The sequence below is a fragment of the Canis lupus genome, chromosome 7 (assembly GCF_011100685.1).
Source record: "Canis lupus familiaris isolate Mischka breed German Shepherd chromosome 7, alternate assembly UU_Cfam_GSD_1.0, whole genome shotgun sequence".
In the NCBI taxonomy this organism is placed as follows: domain Eukaryota; kingdom Metazoa; phylum Chordata; class Mammalia; order Carnivora; family Canidae; genus Canis; species Canis lupus.
The window spans coordinates 1,343,858-1,365,092 of record NC_049228.1 but is presented as its reverse complement, the minus strand read 5'-3'; the positions used below and the strand labels follow the sequence as shown (position 1 = coordinate 1,365,092).

The following is a 21,235-nucleotide window of genomic DNA, read 5'->3' as shown; positions in this document are numbered from 1 at the left end:
TTAAGCCCGCGAAGGTGTGTGGCGGGGTCGCGGGTGTGAGTGTGGGGCTGCCCCGGGCTGGCCGCGTCTCCGCAGCCTCTTCAGCTCCAGGGTCCCCTTGGCCACCCTTGGCCACCGCCAACAGGGCGCCCGCCGCCGGGGTGCTGGGCCAGGCTTCTCCGGGGCCTGGGGGAGGCGGGCTGCGTGCGCAGGGTGACCACGAGGGGGCAGTGCTGGGGCACACGGGAGCAGAGGGCAGGCCAGGCTCCTGCCCTGGGGGAGACCCGCCCGGAGCTACCCCAGTACCGCCTCCCTGTGGCCCCCAGCCCCCCCCCCCCACCCCCTGGACCTCAGCCTCCCTTTTCTCCTGTGACCACGTTGCGCTGGGCCGCCACCAAGGACTCCGGCGGCTCTAAGTTTGGGCAAGTCTGTGAGGCTTTGGGGGTATCCCCGCCCCACTCTGCTGCCCTGGGAAGGAGGCAGGGGCTTAGGGCGGTCTTGGAGGGGTCCCGGGGGTGGGGGGGTGGGGGGACGGCTCTGTGATCAGTGCAATGAGGGCAGGAAGTGTCGTTTTTTCTGTCATCCTAGAGCATTAAGAGCCAAATGCCCATACGGTGCCCCATGCCCCGGGGCATTAGGAGCTACAGAGCGGCCCTCCTGGGGCTGGCTGCCATGTGGATTAAATAATTTCCCTTTTTATTCTATTTTTAAAGATTTTATTTATTCATTCATGAGAGACACAGAGAGAGAGAGAGAGAGGCAGAGACCCAGGCAGAGGGAGAAGCAGGCTCCATGCAGGGAGCCCGACGTGGGACTTAATCCCGGGACCCCGGGGTCACGCCCTGAGCCAGAGGCTGACGCTCCACTGTGGAGACACCCAGGTGTCCCTAATTTTCCTTTTAAAAAAAGAAAAAACTAGACATCTTCCTACAGGGACATATATCCATCCATTCTTTTTTTTTTTATTTTATTTATTTATTTTAGAGAGACAGTGCATGTGCAAGCAGGGGGAGAGGCAGAGGAGAGGCAGGGAGGGAGAACCCCAAGTGGACTCCATGCCCAGCGCAGAGCCTGACGTAGGGGCCTAACCCCAAGACCGTGGCCTGCGCTGAAACCAAGAGTCAGATGCTCACGCAGCTAAGCCAACCCGGGTGCCCCATCCGATCTGTTTAAAATGTGTGTCTTGACCAGTTTTTTTTTGTGGTAGCTTCCATGTATTCTTGCAACGTTCGTTGAGCACCTGCTGTGTGCCGACCCTGCACTTCATAGGAGCAGAGCAGAGGTGCCCTGTGATGCATCACAAGAAACAGGAGTTCCTTGCTGGGCTCAAGTGTGCCATGGGCTCCGTGCCAGGTGTGCGGCCTTGGGCAATGTTGTTCATCTGTTGGACTCTTAGTTTTCCCGTCTGTAAAATGGAGCCAGGAGCACGAATCTCCTGTAAACGCTGTCAGGATCCGACTAGCTGATACATGCACGGGGTTGGCACACGCACAAGCGTCTGAGTAACTCTTGGTCACCTTCCTCTGTGGGACTGCACACCCCCTAGGGGCATGCATGCCTTTCCCTTCTCTCTGCCAAACCTGTAGAAAGACTTGGCCTGGCCCAGAAACCCACATCGTGGCACCGTGTTTTTAGCCTCTGACACGGGCGTGTGGGAACCAAGCTTTCAAACTCCATGTGTACGCTTTCTGCGTTCCATCAGTTAAAAGCAGCACACAAGGTGACGTCTGCCAGGATGCATAGGCATCGGCAGCCGCTGCAGCCACGCCAGACTGGGGACAGAGCGCAGGCCCACACACGGAGGCCTACCGTTTGTCCCTTCTTGCCAACCAGCACGGAGGACAGACACAAGCTGTGGACCCTGAGCGACCCTACCAGCAGCAGCACCTCCCACAGGGCCCCCCGGGGAGAGAAGGGATGAGAGGGGAGGTGCCTGGGTCTGGGTCTGGGTGTGGAGCTGGCTCCCGGCCCCGGTGCCCGGGCTTCCTGCCCGCCCTCCCCAGCACCCCGTCGGCCCCGGGCCTGAGAGTGTCCTGGGGGAAGAAGTGCCCCTGAAGGGATTCGAAGATGTTCCCTTGGCAGCTAGAAGAACCTCACGCTGCCATTGGGCATGGGGGGTGGGGGGGGACAGAGGGCGGCGCGGCCAGGGGAGCACCGCAGAGGACTTTGGGATACAGAGGGGGAGGACTGTTGGGGCTTCTCCATCGCTTTGCCGTCATCCTCCCTGTAGGCCCCGACTCTCCATGTGTCGCCTCTTGGGGAGGCGTTGGGGGATTCGATTCCATTCAGTGACTGTGGATCCCCAAGTCCGAGATAAACCACGGGGCAGGACAGGGTCCGCAGGGCCTCCTGGGTACTTGGCGTGACGTCTGTGTCTCATAAGGTTTGGTGGACAGACCCAGAGAGGGATGGAGAGGGTCTCGGAGTCCTTCGTGCTCCCTACCCCTTACTTAGGCTTTTGGGCATTATTGTCACCCTGGGAAGGAGACGGGATGAGGTCCCTGGGCGGTTCTGCTGGTGTAGACTCTTGTCCGCTGTCTGTGGTGCTGGTCGGCCAAGAAACCAAGGCTGGAGAGGGCCACCCTGGCTGTTCAGGCTTCCGAGGGTGGCGGCCGCGCTCGGGAACTCAGCCGCGCTCCCGGGAAGGCTCCTCCTGCCGTCCACCTGCCCACCGCGCCCCGGGAGCCGGGCTCTGCGTCCCCGGGCCCCTGTGGCGGCTGCACGCGGTGGGGCCAGTGCCCGTGGGTAGCGCGTCTCCGGGGGAGTAGTTAGGCCGCCGAAAGTGGCAGACGCCGCGCATCCCCAGACCCGGGCTCGGGGTGGACGCTCGGGTGACCTCGCCTGGGGCCTGGCTGGGAGAAGCAAGGCCTCTCAAAAATGAAGCCAGAAGAGGACGTGCCAGGGTGGGGGTCCGGGAGGCACACGCCACACAGACCCCCTCCCGGGGCGAGAGGCGCACGTGGCCGGGGCGGGCTCCGGGGACACGGTCCGCGTCTGCACCCTGACGCCTCGGCTCTCCCGAAGCTTCGCTCACCCGGCTGCTGTCCTCTCCCTGCAGACCCGGAGTCCCAGAGAAAGCGGACCGTGCAGAATGTCCTGGATCTTCGGCAGAACCTGGAGGAGACCATGTCCAGCCTGCGGGGGTCCCAGGTGGCCCACAGGTGAGTCCGAGCTGCCTGCTCGCTCGCTCCCACTCTGGAGAGCCGGGCACGGACCCCGCGGCACCCCCGCTCCGGGGAGAGGAGAGGGGACGCGTCAGCTTTGCCTGGGTCCGCTCCAGCTCGGGCGGGAGATTTCTCGACACACAGGAGTTTTGGTGGGGGGGACACCATGTGACTCGGGGTGTGGCCTTCCATGTCCACTTCCCCCCAGACCCGACCCCGGTCTCCTCATGCGCTGCAGATGCTGCTCCTCTCCTGTGCTGAAGTGTCTGTGGTTAGAGGATTCTAGAACCGTGCCCATCCCGACACCCAGCGTCCGTTCCCTCTGTCGTCACTCGCGTGTCCTCTTGCCTCTTGAGCCAGCGGCCGAGGGAGCCTGAGTGCCCGGTCCCGCGCCACCCAGATCGGCGCCGTGGCTGTGCCCCTCCGGCCCTCGGCCTTCGCTGTGAGCACCCAGCACCCCCCCATCCCGGTCTCCGCCCCTCTCCCTGGAGTGGCTCCATGACTCAGAACCTCCCGGCTGGCTCCTCGGATGAGCTCATGCCTCTGGCTCCAGGGGTCCAGGGGGCAGAGGGGCGGGAGCACACAGCCCGGGTTGGGAAATCAGGGGGGGTGTGGAGCAGGAAGGCTGAGAGGGATGGGGTGGCCTGTCCAGTTGGCCTACAGCTCGGTTCCTGCCCATCTCCTGGGGTTGGAGCATGAGAGCAGAGCTGGGACACAAGGACCGGGGGAAGGGGGTTTTGCTGAGCCCCAGTGTGTGGCCAGGTGCTGGCCAGGCTACATTTACATACCTCCAGTGACAGGCAGCTCACTAGCTGCCAGGCGGCTCGGTGCACTGTGGGATTGCAGGAAGTGGACCTCAAATCAGGCTTCAGCCGCTTCACCCATGGCTCTAGTTCTTCTTCTGCTTCCACGACTCTGCCCAGCCCAGTCCCATCCTCCGTGTTGGACGCTCGGCCCTCTGCCCCCAGATGGCAGAAATATTTTAATTCTAAACGGTAAATCAGAGCCTCTGCTCTGGGGGGTGACCTGCGCTCAGGCCAGCGGGACCCAGCCTGCTGAAAGGGGTGTGGTCAAGGACGGCTGAGGAAGACAGTGCACGGTGGGGCTTCTGGAGGTCCCCTTACATCTGTCTCTAGCCTCCATCCCGCACAGCCCCGAGCAGGACCCAAGTGGGACAGGGGCCGGGCTCAGCTGGCGTCACCCGTTGGGGGGCCTAGGGCATATGCAATCTTGATCCTCCTTCCCCCAACCAGGGAAGTCGTCGGAGCCCGGCTCTGAGCCAAAGAAGGCAGGAAGCGCTTAGTTGCCGAGGGGGTCACACCCCAAGTGACTCACCCACAGGGGAAGGGTAGAGGCAGCGGCTTCGGTGTCCTGGTGCCACTGACTCGGAGCAGCCAGCCAGTTAATAAGCAAGACAGCCTGACCCCGTTTGCTTTCTGTTTGGGGTGGAGAAGAGGGGAGGGAGGCCGAAAACCTTTTGCATAAAGCTGACTTGGTTTGAGGGGGTGAGGCTCAGGCCTTTGGTTTCTGTCTCCCTTTATGGAAAAGGAACCGAGAGCCTGAAGCTGGTTTTGCTGTTTACTGTGTGGACCCAGAGCCACTTCCTCTCTTAGCCTTTGGTTTATGTTATTCCTGTTCCACACTTTGATAGCCAAGACCACGATTCTGAGTTTTTCTGGCTCTTCAGTGCTTCCCATCCATCAGCCCTTCCCTCGGCCCTGGCTCTTTTCATATCCTCTGGGTTAGAGAAGCAACGACCGAGGCTGGGGAGGAGGTGGGGGGGTCCCTTGCCAGAGTCCCCCAGACTGATGGGTCGGGGGGTGTCCGTGTCCGGCAAGCTTAGAACCTGTGCCAGGCACCGTGCTGGGCACCAGGCCCCAGAACAAACACAGGCTTTGTTCCTAATAAGCTTCGCATCCAGTGAGTGCTTGCAGCCAGGTTATTTTCACTCTGGAACTTACAGGCTAGCTCTAGATTCAATTCCTTTTTCAGAAATCTTTATTTCTGTCCTGTTTCCTCTATTTCTGCTGGCTCGTTTCCCCAGCAAGGAGAGCGGCTGGGTCAGGGGGCTGGGGCTGGAGAGGAAATGAAAGTCTCCCTCTGCTCCAGGCCCGCTGCTCTCCCCACCCCAGAGACAGAGACACGGAGGGAGGGGAGGGGGGGAGAGGGAGACACACACACACACACACACACACACACACACACACACACACGAGGCTGAAGGGCCAGATTCAGAAACGGAAGGCAAGAACCGAAGTTTGGAGCTAGGATCCTCCCCCGCTTAGAGATGTCTGGAGCCGTGCTGGGGGGATAAAAAAGAGCAGCAAACCCGAGGAAGAGGCACCTTCCGCGCCGAGACAGAGAGCTATCGGGGTAGGCCCGGAATAGAACTGAGGAATCTGGATCTCAACACGGCCCACACTGCGCACTAATTTTATTGCCGCGGTGTAGCCAGCCGAGGGTCTCGGGCTGTCCCTGAGCTCTCCAGCGCCCCGTCTCCATGGCCATCGTCCCCATCCTTCCCTTTGCCCTCCTCATCTCATCACGGTCAGCTTGCCTTGACTACACACTCACCGCGGCCTCCCCGCGCTGGGTCTGACGACGAGACTTCCCTGCCCTTCCACTCGCACGCCCGTCGTGGGTTTGCCCACGCGGCCGAGTGCACGCCGGCCCCGTGCAGGGTGCTGACACGCGGCGGTGAGCCGGGCAGATGGCGCACGGGCCCTGGTCTCCTTCAGGGAACGTCCCTTCGCGCTGAGGCCCGCGGGATTAGAAACCGAACTGGCACGGTGGACGCGGGAGCGCACGCCCTGCACAGTGGTGGGCCCAGAGCGGGGACGTGGGTGTGCACCAGGTCAGGGAGGCCCGGGCTCAGGCGCCAGTCGCAGATCGTCCTGCACAACCAGGGCTCCCCCGGCGTGTCCGCAGGACTTCCGTAGGCACCACCAGCCTGCTCACGGCCCTGAGTCCTTTGGCTCTTCCAGTTCCGTTGACCAAAAAAATCCACCCTTGGGGGCACCTGGGGGGCTCAGTCGGTGAGGGGCTGTCTTTAGCTTGGGTCATGATCTTGGGGTCCTGGGATCGAGCCCCATGTCAGGGGAGCCTGCTTCTCCCTCTCCCTCTGCCCCTCCCCTCTGCTTATGCTTTCTCTCTCTTTCTCTTTTTCTCTTGATTTCAAATAAATAAATAAAATCTTAAAAAAAAAAATCAACCCTGTTTTCTCAGGGTTTGGTAGAGACGATATAGGAGGATTTTCTTTTTTTCAAGGAATATTCCAAAAACAAGAATAGAAAAATCAGCGTCCTGCTCATACCTTAACTCCCACAGTGACTAGGATATAGATGCGTTCACCGAGTGAGGGTTCCTCGGCTTGTGTAACTTGTGTCCAGCCCCCGATTGCCACGCTGCCCAGCGTCTTGGCCTACGCATCCTATTTCAGTTGCTCAACCCTGTGTGGCTTCAGTTGGGCCAAGCCTCTGAGACCCTACCCGTGGTTGACCGGGGCTGGCAACACTGCTGGGCCGCGTGGGCTGGTCAGTGTCCATCTGAACCCCAATCCGGGCCGCCACTCCAAGCAGATCCCAGCTATCCTTTCTCCCTGCAGCCGCCTGGGTCCCTGAAGGAGAAAGGTGTCTCCTTCCCCAGCTTCCAGACTCCCTTTGTGTCAGGCCATCCGGCACAGCCCTGGGCCCGAGGCCTGGGACCCTGTGCATCCTGTCTTTGCCCTCTTGTCCATTTCCACGCATTCTCTCCTCTTTCCCGTGGAGGCTGCTTTTTGGTCTCTGGTGAGGTTATGCTGCTTTCACCTGATGGCCTGGGCCCTTCACTGGGGGCCTCGTCTTAATGGGAACCAGCCACACATCTCGGGTTCCCGAGGCTTTGCCTGTACCTGCTGTAACCCACAACAGACTTTGCCATTTCTGGCTTGGGAATCAGCTGGCTCTCAGCTCATTAATAGAAAAGAGGTAATAGACAGACCCCGAGCAAAGTAGTGACCAGGGCCTTTCAAGCTCGGGTGACCAGTCTATCTCACTTCGCCCAAGAGATCTCACTGGACCCTTCCCATTTATCAAGCAGCTTCCGTAGACCGGGCACCGTGTCAGACATTCGCCTAGGTGAGCCTTAACCACTTTGTGGAGTAGCTCATAGGCTGTTATCCCCATTTGACAGACACGGGAGTGGAGGCTTAGCAGGGCTGATTACTCCGCCTCCAGCTCACTTACCGATAGATGGTAGAAAAGGATTGAAACCTACTGTAAGACCTGTGCCCTTAGGCAGGATATGGCACGTGGAGTCCTTTTCCTCTGACAACCTCAGGTGACATGTAGCAGGGCGCCCTGCACCCAGAGGCCTCCTGGAGGCGGTGGAGCCGCCTGGGCAGGTGCAGAGGAGGCGGGAGGGCCCGGGAAGCGGGGAGACAGGGCCCCAGTGAAAACCAGTGCCCTTCTGCCCTCTGCCCAGCTCCCTGGAGATGACCTGCTACGACAGTGACGACGCCAACCCTCGCAGCGTGTCCAGCCTCTCCAGCCGCTCGTCCCCTCTGTCCTGGCGCTATGGCCAGTCCAGCCCGCGGCTGCAGGCCGGGGACGCGCCGTCGGTGGGCGGGGGCTGCCGCTCCGAGGGGCCGCCCGCCTGGTACATGCACGGGGAGCGGGCCCACTACTCGCACACCATGCCCATGCGCAGCCCCAGCAAGCTCAGCCACATCTCCCGCCTGGAGCTGGTCGAGTCCCTGGACTCGGACGAGGTGGACCTCAAGTCCGGCTACATGAGCGACAGCGACCTCATGGGCAAGACCATGACGGAGGACGACGACATCACTACCGGGTAAGGCCCTTGCACAGCGGGGCGAGGGGGCGAGGGGACGGCGGGCGAGGGGGCGGCGGGCTGGGGACGGGGGACGGGGGACGGGGGACGGAGCACGGGTCCCTCCTGGCGCGGCTGCAGCTGCGCTGGGACCAGACGTCGCCGGGCTGCGGGGCCTCGCGGGGTGGGCGGGGCCGCCGCGGGAGGAGCTGATTGGTCGGCGGGGGGGCCTCCCCGGGGAGCTGATTGGTCGGCGCGGGGAACCTACCTCCCCGAGGAGCTGATTGGTCGGTGCAGGGCCCCTCCCTCAGGGGTGCTAATTGGTCAGCGCGGGGCCCTCCCTCTCATTGGCCCGTGTGGCTGTCGTTCCACGGCCCGCCCCGCCCCCGCCCCCAAAAGCCCGGTCCCGCCACCCCTGGTACGCCGCGGATCCCCTCCTCTGCCCCATTTGCAAAAAAGAGGATGCTGGTGCAACGTTGGTCTACCTGAGGCCCACACGTAGAGAGAATGAAACCCCTGGAACAGAAAACTGGCCCTGGGGGCTCTGCTTCCTTCCCGGTCCCGGTCCCAGCCCCTGTGCCCTGTGCCTGCCCCGGGCAGCCTGTCCCCGTCCCTGTCCCCGCTGCCCCGGCTCCTTCCTCTGCAGACCTGGTACCTGCAGCGCGACTTCCTAGCCCGTGGCCTGGCCTGTGAGCCCCTCTTTCCCGGGCCTTCCCCGCTCAGGGACCCTCCTCTCCTCTCCTCCGCCCGGTTGGCAGGGCTGGGTGTGCAGCCGCGGGGACACAGGTGACCGGCTGCAAAGTGAGGGAGGACATAGGAAGGAAGAGGCGTGCGGGGTGTGCAGGGTGTGCGGGGCGTGCGGGGTCCTGGCCCAGCTCTTCCAAGCTGGGGGACTGGAGAGCCTAGTGGTTCTGGAAGCTTCTCCAGGGTATCTTTCACCTCCCTGCCGCTTCTCCTCGCTTCCTTCTTGGGTTGCTGGGACTTTCCAAGGGACCACACAAGTAGCGGCAACACCCTTCCCCCTAGCCCTCTGAGGGACCACCTCTTCCCAATAAAAACCTGCAAGCTTCAAGAGAGTGAAAAGTAGCCCCTCCTAGGAAAGGTCTGAGAGCTGAGCTCCGCGCCATCCACTGTTCCCCACCCCTGGGGACAAAGGAGCAGGGCCTGGGCAGAGCCTGTCCGGCCCATGCCGCTGCTGCTCCGGAGCAAAACAACTGAGTCATGCATGGGGTTGTTTACCGCCTCTTAAATCCCAGAGGCCGCCCGAGCTCACGCTCAGACCCAGCAGCTTGCAGCTGGGACGGAGGAAGAGCCACCCGGCTCCCCCTGTGCTCACAGGCTCCGCTGGCCAGGAAGGGGAGCCACGGTGTCGGATGGGCTGCTCTGGGAAGCTGCCCCTGCGAGGGAGGCCCGATCCCTGCCCTCTGAGGGCTCCCAGCTGGGTAGGGCCAAGGGAGGTGCGCCCCTGTGAGGCACAGAGCTCCGAAAGGTCCCCGTGGGTTGGGATGGCCAGAGCCCCAGCCCCCAGGGAGCTCCAGACAGAGGGAGGGGAGAGCCACCGCCCACGGTGCCCGCAGCAGCCTTGGCAGGAAGTTTCCCGAACCCTGGGAGGCACAGGACTCCTGCCTCTGGAGAGATCACAGTCTGAGGCAGGTGGCAGGACTTGGTGGCTGTGTGAGCGCGGGGAAGGTAGTTAACCTCCCCGGGTTTCAGTTGGCCCATGTGCTCAATGCCGGCAATAGAACCTATCTCAGGCTAATTCTAAGGATTAAATACATCAGTATCTATGAAGTGCTTGGAATAATTCCTGGTTCCTGGTAGATGCTCAATAAATGTCAGCTATTTATTTTTATTTTTATTTTTATTTTTATTTTTATTTTTATTTTTTTGCTGTTGTGACTGTTATTATCGTTATTGTCAAAATGCCATTCTGAAGGAGGAGGACGACTCCCGCCCTCTGTGGCCCCCAGACCCGCCCCCGGGGAGCATGCAGTCTCACCCCAGCGCCACTCAGAATCCGCAGCTGGGACCGATGGGAGTGGCCGCTGGCTGGTCCTGTGAACGTAGATTTTGCGGGCACGGGAGTATGGAATGGTGGGCAGAAGGAGCCGGGAAAGATGCCCTTACTCCACCCTCTAGCACTCTTTCTTTATCCCCTTCCCTCTGGACAGTGTGTGTGATCCTGAATCAGTTTAAAAAAAAAAAAAAAAAAAAAAAAGCAAGACTTCACTGAGGCCAGCATGAGTGAGAACGTGCCCTTCCCACACATCCCCGACTGGCCGTGAGCCCAGGGAAGCCGGGAGCTCACGGCGGGCAGGTGCTGGCACGGCGGATCCGCGGGGTGGACCTTCCCGCCGACTGCAGCGTGGCTTCCAAGATAACTGCACGTGTGTTGTTTTTATGGTCGCTCTGCCATTAGCAGGAACTCTTTACACGTGGTAGTTTCCAGGTTTCCCCTTGGTGGGCTTCCCTGCCAGGACTGGGGACACACCCGCCCTTCAGTGTGCTAGGCAGTCAGAGCTGAGGGGAACCCACTAATAATCCCAGTAATTTTAATGTAAACAATCACTCCCCAATGATATGTTTTCATGGTTAAGTGTTGTGCTTTCTCATTAGAGACCGGGCACCTTAGATTCCAGCCAATCTCGAAGAGAATATGCATACCTGAGCGGCCCCTGCTCAGCCCCCATCCCCACTGTGGTTTTCGCCAGGTTTTATAATTTAGAAAACGTCCAGTTTTCGAAGAAAATTGTTTTCCCTACTCATGAAAGGGGCAGGGCCATTCCCTGTAGGGGTGGCCTGCAGGGCTTCCCTTGTCACTGCACAGTGATGCCACCTTGACCCCTGTCAGCCACTGCCCATTGCCACTCACTTTCCTGCCTCCCAGGAGCTCCCAGCACCAGACCAGCAGAGGAACTGAAGCCTCTGCTTTCCCTTCTGGGTGACACGAGCAGCAACAAGCCATCTGAGTGAGCCAGGCGAGGTGACAGGGACTCTGAGTGCTCTCAGGTATCTGCTGGGGGAGCAGCGCCTTGGGAGGCCCTTCCCCAGCTGGTGCTCAGTCCCACATCAGCGGAGCGCTCTCTGCTCCATCCGAAAACCAGGCCTTTCCTGGGTTTCCAGTCTCTGGGGGCATAGGGAAGGCAAATTCTGCAAGCGGAAGCTCAGCGAACTAGAATGAGGAAGGTGAATTTGCTGCCAAGAGAATCCTATTTTTAAAAATCACAGTTCTTTTTAAAAAAATGGGGTAAAGTACGTGGTTTTTTTTTATATATGGCTAATATGCCAGCCATTTTCCAGAGTTTAGCAGGTGGCAGGAAGTGCATTCACATTGTTGTGTGACCGTGAGCGCCATCCATCTCCATGACTTTTTCCATCCTCCCAAACCGAAACCCTGTCCCTGTTAAACCCTAGGTCATCGTGTCCCCCTCGCCCCAGCCCCTGGCAGCCACCATTCTGCTGTCGGTCTCTGTGCCCCTGGCTGCTCTGCGTACCTCGTCTAGGGAGAATCGTACAGGATTTGTCCTTCTGTGACTGGTGTGTTTTACCCAGCATCATGTCCCCAGTGTTCATTTGTGTGTAGCATATACCAGAATTCCTTTAGTTTTTAAGGCTGGTAATATTTTAACGTATGGCTATAGCGCATTTTGTTCATCCGTTCAGCTGTCGGTGGATTGTTTGTACTTTTTGGCTGTTGTAGATAATCCTGCCTTGAACATTGGGATGCAGATATCTGTTCAAGCTCTTGTCTTCAATTCTTTGGGGTGTACGCTGAGAAGTAGAATTATCAGATCACATATAGTTGTATATGATCACCTGTAGTTAAACTCTGTTTTTAATTTTTTTGAGGAACCACTCTACTGTCTTCCACAGTGGCCATACCATTTTACCTTGCCACCAGCAGTGTGGGAGGGGTACAGGTTCCCCACCTCCTTGCAGCACTTCCACTTTTCTGTTTGCTTCGGTTTTTAGTAATAGCCACCCGACTGACTGCAAAGTGCTATCTCCTTGTGGTTTTGATTTGTGTTTCCCTGATGCGTAACAATGTTGACCGTCTTTTCACATGTTTATTGGCCGTTTGTATGTCTTCTTTGGAAAAATGTCTGTTCGAGTCCTTTTCCTATTTTTTAATTGGGTTGTGTTGTTGTTGTTGAGTTGTAAGAGTTCTTTATATATTCTGGTTATTAATCCCTTATCAGACACGTGAATTGCAGATATTTTCTCCCATGGTGTGGGTTGCCTTTTCACTCTATCATTAGTGTCCTTTGAGCCCAGAAGTTTTTCATTTTGATGAACTCCAGTTTATCTAATGTTTCTTTTGTTGCCTACGCTTTGGGTGTTGTATCCAAGAAGTCACTGCCAAATCCAATGTCATGAACCTTATCCCCCTGTGTTTTCTTAGAAGAGTTTTATAACTAGTGGTTCCTATTAAAAATATAGATTCCAAATCTCATTCCAGACCTACCAAGGCAGATTCTCTGCTACTCAGGAAGCCATATTTTTCTACAACTTCTCAGTGATGTTGGACTAATCTATCTTCCCATTAACGACAAGACTCTTCTTTAAAGCTCTCCTGAAATGAATGAAAGCTGCTTTTTCAGTGTTCCCTTGCATAGACAGAGTGAGCTTATTCTATTTCAAATAGAAGAAAATTATGAGAAAGTTTCTAAACATTCACCTGAAATCTGCTTCGCTTCTGCCTATTGATTCAAATGCTGCCATCCAAGAAAAATAGAATATGTCTTCATTCAGGTATTTCAACATGTTCTTTTTTTTTTTTTTTTTTTTAAGATTTTATTTATTTACTCATGAGAGACCCAGAGCGAGAGGCAGAGACACAGGTAGAGGGAGAAGCAGGCTCCCTGCAGGAGCCCAATGGTGGGACTCGATCCCAGGACCCCAGGAGCCGAAGGCAGATGCTCAACCCCTGAGCCCCCTGGGCATCCCTCAACATGTTCTTAATGATTGCTCAGATAGTCTCTTCCCTAGACCAAAAAAAGAAAAGAAAAAAAAAAAGGTCCCCAGCTTATTTAATTATTTTCTTAAATGACCCAGTTTTCCAGATCCCAATTATCCTGGTCAGCCTCCCCTGGAAGCTCTCAAGTTGTGAATGATCCTCTTAAAATTTGGCGCCTACACTCCTCACCGCCTGACACACGTCCTGCCAGGGTAATAACCAAAGCGTGACAGTGTAGACAGCATCAGGTTGGCTGCTGACTGTCCTAGATGACAGTTCGAGACATTTTTACCTCTTGAAAAGAGTACAGGAATTTGTCCTTCTAAAAATAGGAAGGTCTGGAATTTAATCTCAGTAAGAAGATAAGTTCCACGGCCATCTGTGCTTCCCGCCTCTGGCACCCAGAGTTGGGGCAGCAGTGTAGACGGTGGGGAATACAGCGCTGGGCAGAGGGACCAAGCGTGCCCAAGGGGGAGGAGGTCAGGAGCCCTCCACTCCCCACCTCCCTCCTGGAACTTGGATGTCCTCGACGCCTCCATCTCTGCCCCCGCAGACGGCAGCTGGGGTGGGCTGCGCCGCGTAAGGAGCAGGGACCCCGGGCCTAGCCGGCAGCACTACTGCCGTGTTGCACACCTCCAGTGGGCGCCATGCACGCGGCGGAGAACTGTGTCCCCAGCAGCCCTGCTGTCCCGTGACCCACGCCAAAGGCCACAGAGCCCGAGACCGGGCCGGCAGGAGCTCCGCGGGTGTCTGTTAGGGGACAGCGGGGCTTCCTGGCGACTGTCTGCCATGCCCTGTGTCTCTCCCCAGGTGGTTTCCTGCTCCATGTGTGTGGCTGGATGTTCCAGTCTTCTTGTTCCCTCCTGGCCTCCCCTCCCTTCCCCAGCCTGTCCTCTTGAACCGTGCTTGGGGGCTCGGGAACAGATGGGATTCGTTTCCTTCTTGGCTCTGAAGTCTCCTGACGTTTGAAAAATGTCAACTAAAATAAACTGTAGGCCCCTGCCTTCTCCCAGGCTGGCTCCTTGCTCCCAGAGGCAGTGAGCCCAAGCCTTAAAGAGACACCTCCCAGCCTCTGTCTTCAGCCACCCTCCTGAGAAGGAGCCTCGTCCGCTGCTCTTCCGCTTGGCGGATGCCTGACCCGTGAACCCCAAGGTGTCCAACCCCACCACCTTCGGTGACAAGAATTCTCTTGGAATGGGCACCAGGTTTGTAGGGTTTATGTACAAAGAGAAGAGAACCTTTATTAAATTTGAATGTGCGGCGGGGAGAGCCTTACTCTACTCCCTTTATCTTCTTTGTTTCCTGGCAGTTCTTTAGATACCCCACCTTGTGGGCAGCTGGCCCAGGCCTGGCTTTTGCCCAGGGAACACAAGGATTAAGGCGGAGGATGGTAGGGGGTCACTCAGGGGAGGCCCCAACATTGAGGCTCAAGAAGGAAAACCAGTTTCTGTCCTTGAAAAGCTTCAAATCTAAGAGGGAGGTCGGATGCCTACTGGGTCTATGGCAAAAGAGATGACGTGTCCTTGAGGTGGAGCTCGGTTGCTGCCATTTGGGGGGATGACATCTGACAATTACAGGTTGACCCCAGATTCACAGAGGCAGCCTTGGGTGATAGGCCTTGGAGGTGCGTGGGGAGGAGCGTCTGGAGATCGGGGCTTCCATCCGGAGCACCCTCCACTTGCTGTGTGGCCCTGACAAGTCTGCTCGCCTCTCTGAGCCTTAGCCAGTTCATTCACAGAAAGGCGATCATCTTTGCCTTAGGAGGATCCGGGGACAAAGAACATGCAGGAGGGCTTTGAAACCTGTGAAGAGCAGTTGGCTTGAAATATGTTACTCTGATCTCAGCGTCCTGTTCTGCTCGTTTCGCTGGTGGCCTCTGTCTTCCTTGGGAGCTGTTAGAGTAGCCAAATAAGACTTCTTCCGCCGGGCAGAGGAGTTCACTGGATTTGGGTTTTGACTTCTTTTTGCCCGGGACTATGGATCCCATTTTGCTCTTCAGCACCACCTTGCCGTTCTCCTGGCCCTGTGGTGTGCAGTCACCTCGGCAGACCTTCGAGAACAGGCTTATCAACGTAGGCGTAGCTGAGCGGCAGCGTAGTGGAGCAGCTTAGAGTGGAGGCTGCGCTCCTGGGTCTAGTCCTGGCCCTTCCTGTGAGCTCTGTGGGCTCAGGTGAGTGCTTATCCTCCCTTGGCCTCGGTGTCCCCGGCGGTCACGGTGGCTGCCCCGTGAGATTGGTGTAGGGATTGAGTTTGTGAATACGTTTCTGCGCAAGTGCCCAGCGAATGCTGGCTCTTGTTTGTTAGCCATTCGGTGGCAGACGTCCACCAGTGGCTGGGCCGAAGCCATCACGTGCGCCTGCGAGGTGATAACAGCATTCGGAAAAGCGTTTGTTGACCTCCATGCTTCAAAAGGATGTTTCCGATCCTCACTCGAGGCTGACCAGCGAAGCGGCCTGCCGAGCCACACCTGTTCACGCAATGTTCTCACGTGGCCAACGGCCCGGTCTGTGTGTGCGGGTCTGGGCCTCAGGTAGTTGTGCAGGAAAGCTGGGCTAATTGCATGCGAGATCACACAAGCAGACCTGGCATCGTGACCAGCTGACTGGCTGTCTATCACACTCAAACATACGTTTATTGTCTTTGAAGTGTCTTGTGTCTTGTGCTGGGGTCACCAGACAGAGACTTTGAGACAAGTGTTTTATTCGAGTGCAAGCGGTTTATTTGGGAGATGATTCTAGAAAACACTGATGGGCAATGGGGTCGTGAGTCAGCGAAGAGAGGGGAAGCCAGTGCAGGGTACTGCCGTGGGCAATGGGCACTGAGGGGCTTCTGGGAGATGACGTGGAACACTCCTCAGAGCTGCCCCGTGCTGTGGGCAAGGACGCATGGATATTTTTACCTTTCAGCGGCAGTTACGATGGGCGGAGGGCAACTCCACGGGGCACCGCCTCCTGGATTTTCTAGCGTAGCACCTACGGGCACAGTGACTGCGAGTGGGTGAGACACACAGCATTGATCATAAAGAGGGAAGTCGGAAGGGAAGGGAGACGTGGAGTCTGATTCCTGCGATAGAAGAGGGTGGCTTCAGAGGACTCCTGGCCCTTGAAACACCCCCGAGTTCTTAAAACACAACAGTGTTAGCACTCTACGGTCTGTGTGGGGTTAACTTGGATCGCAGTGGCTGTTCCAACCCAACGGGGTTGATGCAAGGTTGGAGTGAGCCAGGTATTCCAGAGGGGCGGCGGGATGTGTGCTCGTTGCCGTGGCAACTGATGCAGGCTGAGGCGAGGCCCCTCCCCTCGTGTGTCCTAGTAACCTACAATTGAGCTGCTGGGGTTTTCACGGAGTTCGATGACATACAATTTGGTCGACATCAGGATGGATAAGGGGTTGAGGAAGCCCTCGAGAGGGGTTTGGCTCCCCCCCCCCGGCACCTCCCCCCACAGCAGCCCTGCCTACCTGCCTGTCCACCTGTCTGTCTTCTTTGTCAGCTCCCTCCTCCTTTTCCCACCTACCTTATAGTCTGTGATAAGCCAGCTGGCCTCAGCTAGTGCCTGGAAATTCCGTGCAACCTGATATTACAGAAAGAGCTTAAATGTGGAAGTATGACAGGCCTGGGTTCGGATCCCAGCTCTGAGGCTTTGGGAAAGCTGTAAATCCATTCAAGTGGGCATAGTTGTATGGGAATAGGATTTCTATAAGGATGTTCTAGAATATGTTAATACACTAGGTTTGCAGCATGGGCTCCATAAGCGTTACCTCCCTCCCTTCTCTTGGTTGGCTCCTAGAAAATTAAAGCAGTAAAGGTCCCAAAGACCATCTGCAGGATGGAACTTTGCCACCTGGGTGATGATGCCCAGTTGCCCACTCGTCTGCCAATCCCCCTGCTTCCAGGAAGCCTTCTCTGATTCATCCCATTGTTACATCATTGCTGTCTGACCCTGGATGGTCTTGGAACTCATGCGTATGACTTACACCGTAGTCGCTTGTGCCTTTTAGGCTCTCTAACAATTGCATAGCATGTGGGGCTTACAAAACACTAATGTCTCATTACCTAATTTAATCTTAAACCTGAATTAGATATTCTTTCCCCCACGGCGCAAGTGAGGAGATTGGAACGTGGATTGCCAGGATCACGTAACTTAAAAGTGGCCGCACCAGAGCAAAACCCAGGCCTTCTGACTCCCATGTCCTGGGCTCTTTCTGGTTACACCCCTGCCCCACTGGGTGTACCATGACTCCTTTTCCCTCTGTGTGCCGTCCCCGTGCCCCCTAAGCCTCGGAGCATTTCTGGGGCAGGGATCACATGCCTTCCACTGGAGTGGGAGCTTCCCACGGACAGAGACCCTATTTTCTATTTTTTCAGTACCCAGCGGAGTATATTCTCAGGTCATGCTATTGACTGGCTAATGAATCATCGTCAGGGACCCCCACATGGAATGCCCCGAAGTGACCTCTCTATCTTGCAAGACAGGATCTTGCTTCGGAGAGCCGCAGAATAGCCACCGCCAGGAGCTCAGGGCCATCGGCAGAAGGGCCAGAAGGAGCAACCCAAGCCTCTGAATACAAGTCCTTGTTGACGCCGGCTCAAAGGCTGGGCTGTCCCAGGATGTCCACGAGGGGCCAGCTCTGGCCTCTGGGCAATCAGATGTCTCTGGCCAGGCAGCAAAAGAGACCATTCACTGCAGCTAAGTAAGGGAGGCTAGCAGGCCAGGCAGTCAGACTTACCCACTGAGCTTGCACGGGGGGTGCCCTGCAGGACTGGATCACTCCTGCCTGTGTATCGGAGTGAAAATGGGACAAGTGCAGGGAGATGGATAAAGGTCTGGATTTAAAAAAAAAAAAAAGACAGAAAGAGTCGGGCCCAGAGAGACCCAAAGCACGTGTCTACCCAGGAGATGGGCATTCACTGAATATGCAAGACGGGGTCATGGGAGATAAGGAAGGAGAGGCTGGGGCGGGGCGGGGGGGGGGCACGCGCCGCAGATAAACAGCCAATGCATTGGTGCTGGGCGCGCCAAGGAGGGGACGAGGGACACAGACACTGTGTGAGACCCATCCGGACACGTGTGGGAGGCGCCGGGTACAAAGAGGCTGTGTGTGCACGGATCCCAGTGGCAGAGGGCGGGGGTGCAGGGCTGCCTACGGGCAGGGGCGCGTTAGCCACCAGATGGGCGCGGAGGGTGCCGGGAGGCCCGGGGCCCTGCTCTCAGCCCGGGGCCTGAGCCGCGCCGCCAGCCTGCTCTTCCTGTGCCCCGTCCCTTCGGTCTGGGGGTGTCTGCAGCCCGAGAGGCAGGGACACGTCTCCACCTTGACCTGCCCTTCCTCCCCACTGGCCACGGCTCTCTTCCCGCTCCTTCCCTGGCCCTCGCCTCCCTGTCCCCTTTCTCAGTGTCCCAGCCACCCTGTGCTTCGGGGTCCGGCTTCCATCCCAGCCCCCGTGGCTCTGATGACAGGGGCCACCAGGAAGGCCACCGCTGACGAGCAGGGGGCCCTGTGGCCGGCCCGGGGCAGGGCCTCCAGCGCAGGGCTCCCAGGACTGCTGACGTTCCATCGACGGTAAGATAGAGGAGGGACTGGGCTGATCCTCCGCCGTCGCCAGCCCTTGCTGGGCCTGCTGCCTGGGCCCTTGCTGGACCGAACTGTCCTCAGGGGATCCCAGTTTCCCGGATTTAGCGGGAGCAAAACGCCCCTTTGGCGAGGCTCCCGCGGAGAGATCCTGCCCTTCCCCGCCCCGAGCAGCTGCCCCTGACATCCGGGAGGCAGCAGCCAGGCGGCCTCCTGTGGCTCCACCGGTGCCTGTGGTCAGTTTGCTGTTCTTCGAGGGCAGGTTGGCGACGTCGATGGAACATTCTGGAGTCCAGCTGCCCTGGATTTAATTCTCCCGTTGGCCGCTCACCACCTGCGTGACCTCGGATACATTAAGTGGCCTCTTAGGGCCTCATCTCATTGTCTGAAGTGAAAGGTGATGATGCCTGCGTCGGGATATTTATTCACGTTTGATAAATATCAGTAGAGTACCTACTATACAAGACGTCTGGGGATACGGCAAGAACACAAAACAGACATTGTTCTTAAACTCATATATGGAAAAGGGATAACAAATAAATGCGTAGTAGATTAGCTGGTGCCCGGTGCCATAAGGAAAAGAAGGCAGGGTAAGAGGCCGGGAGCACCGGGGAGGGCGCCGTTGAGCTCCCGCCGTCAGGGAAGGCTTCCCTGGCAAACCACGCAGGAGAGCATGTGCAAAGGCCCTGAGGCAAGAATGGGCATGTGTTCAAGGAGCTGCAAAGAGGTCACTGTGGCTGACGCAGAGTAAACGGGGAGAGTGCTCAGAAGTGAGATCAGGAGGTAGCCAGGGGCCTGGCCATACAGGGTCTTACACCTCAGGGTGAGACCTCTGGCTTTTCTTCTAGCCAAACCGGGAAGGTTTCAGGGAAAGGACTGAGTGATGAGGTCCAACGTGTTTGGTTCGGAGCCCGCCTGGCTCCCACGGGGAGGGTCGCTAGGGGAAACCAGGGGAACCCTGGAAGCCTGGAGAGGAAGGTGCTACCATAATCTGGGCCAGGGCAGGGGATGGCTGGGAGCAGGGGGCGGTGGCCGCTGAGAGGGTCTGCGGGAGGAAAGGACGGTGCGCTTCCGGAGGCTCCCGAAGCCTGGGGGACCTCCTTCCGGGGGGTGGGGGCTCCAGCCCCACCGTGGCTGCTGGGGCAGCGCTGTGGTCTCGCAGTCTGGCTTCTGGCCTCGGGGAGCTGAGCTGGCAGGCTTCTGGGTGCGCATGCACACACCCGCCCAGGGAGACTGGCTGAGGGTCTGTGGGGTCCTTCTGGGACCCTCACCCCCTTCCATCGCCCCGTGTGCCCAGAGCCACCCAGAGCCCCGAGGTTCGGTTGATGGCCAGAGGACGCTAGGCAGGCCTTGCAGGCCAGCAGCTGGCTGTGGGGCTGTGGGGCACGGCCTCCTCTCCCGGGTGGGCCCGAGCCAAAGCAGGTTTCCTCAGAGGTCCTGTAAACATTTGCGGAGCCCTAACCCGGCGGGGCGGCTGGGCTGGTCCCGCTAGCTGGCTCGGGTGCTGCTTCAGAGGCTTCTCGCTGGGGCCCCGCCGCCTTCGGGAGCCCCGCCCGCACCTGCTGCCTCCAGCGCCCCATCTAAATGCCCCCCACGCCCACCCTCCAGGCCACCCTGGGGAGAGAGTTGGTGAGGGGGGCGCTGGCTGCTGGCAAGCCTGGGGAATCGGGAAGCCCAGGTTCTGCGGGGGACCCGGAGGAGGTCACTTTCTTAGCCCCACTTCCTTCTTGTGAGAATGAGGGCCTTGAACCGCAGGAGCTCTGCATATTTTTTCAGCTCTGACATTCTGAGTTATGAGACAACAGGAGGTGGCTCTGTCCCAGGCTCCCTGGCACCTCCTCCGGGAAGGGCCTGGAAGTCGTGAGGGAAGGTACAGCCTCAGTAGGTCAGGAGCAGAGAAGCCCACCGGGGTAGTGCACAAGGCCCTCCTGGAAGCTCAGGCCTCCCTGAGAAGGCAAGAAATCCACTGGATAAATCAGCTTCTTCTTCTTTTTTTTTTTTTTTAAGATTTTATTTATTCACAGGGCCACAGAGAGAGGCAGAGACGCAGGCAGAGGGAGAAGCAGGCTCCCTGCGGGGACCCCAACTGGGACTCGATCCCAGGATCCTGGGATCCCGGCGTCACGACCTGAGCCGAAGGCAGACGCTCAACCACTGAGCAGCCACCCGGGGGCCCCCAAATCATTTCTAATAGACAGTGATCCCGAGCCTGGGACTAACGTCACGGCTTCCATACCTGTGTACAGTGACACCTGCCTTACCTTAGAGCATTAGGTTGTTTGTAAATAAAATTAGAGTCACGAAAGTGTCCCCACAGAGCCTAGGAATGGTTTTCATAGATGTTTCTATCAAGGCCCCACCAGGTGATTTCCCCAGGAGTCAGTGGGGTCACTGGGGGGGTCTGGGAGTAGGTCTGAGAAGCTGGAGTTAGAGATGTGGCCAGGTCGTTCTCTGTGGAGAGCACAGGGATGCCTCCCCCCGTGTGGCCCCGAGTTAATCCACCAGGGTCCTCCCCCAAGTCCTTTCCCATGCCCCTGCGCCCCTGCGTTCTGGTTGAAGTCTTTCTCTCCTTGTCACCCCTCTCCACATGGTAGGTGTGCTTTGCTCTGCGTCTGCCACCATGCAGCCAGCCCAGCCTGGCCAGGACGTGGAGGGGTCTCAGGGCTCAGCCTGCACCCGCAGAACCCCAACGGAGCCTCTCTGACTGGCCCAGGCTCATGGAGGGCAGACACTGGAACCCAGAAACCCCCAGGCAGGTGAC

General features: G+C 57.9%; 1 protein-coding gene across 5 annotated transcripts in view; it reads left to right on the top strand.

Annotated features, from left to right (window-relative positions):
- The window catches only part of NAV1 (neuron navigator 1), a 242,939-nt gene that overhangs the window by 139,349 nt on the left and 82,355 nt on the right, over positions 1-21,235 (top strand). For all 5 annotated transcript variants that reach the window (XM_038541901.1, XM_038541905.1, XM_038541904.1 and 2 more), the window contains 2 exons: positions 3,038-3,140; positions 7,605-7,970. In XM_038541901.1, the coding sequence (XP_038397829.1) occupies positions 3,038-3,140; positions 7,605-7,970 (469 nt within the window). The remainder of the gene's footprint in view (positions 1-3,037; positions 3,141-7,604; positions 7,971-21,235) is intronic.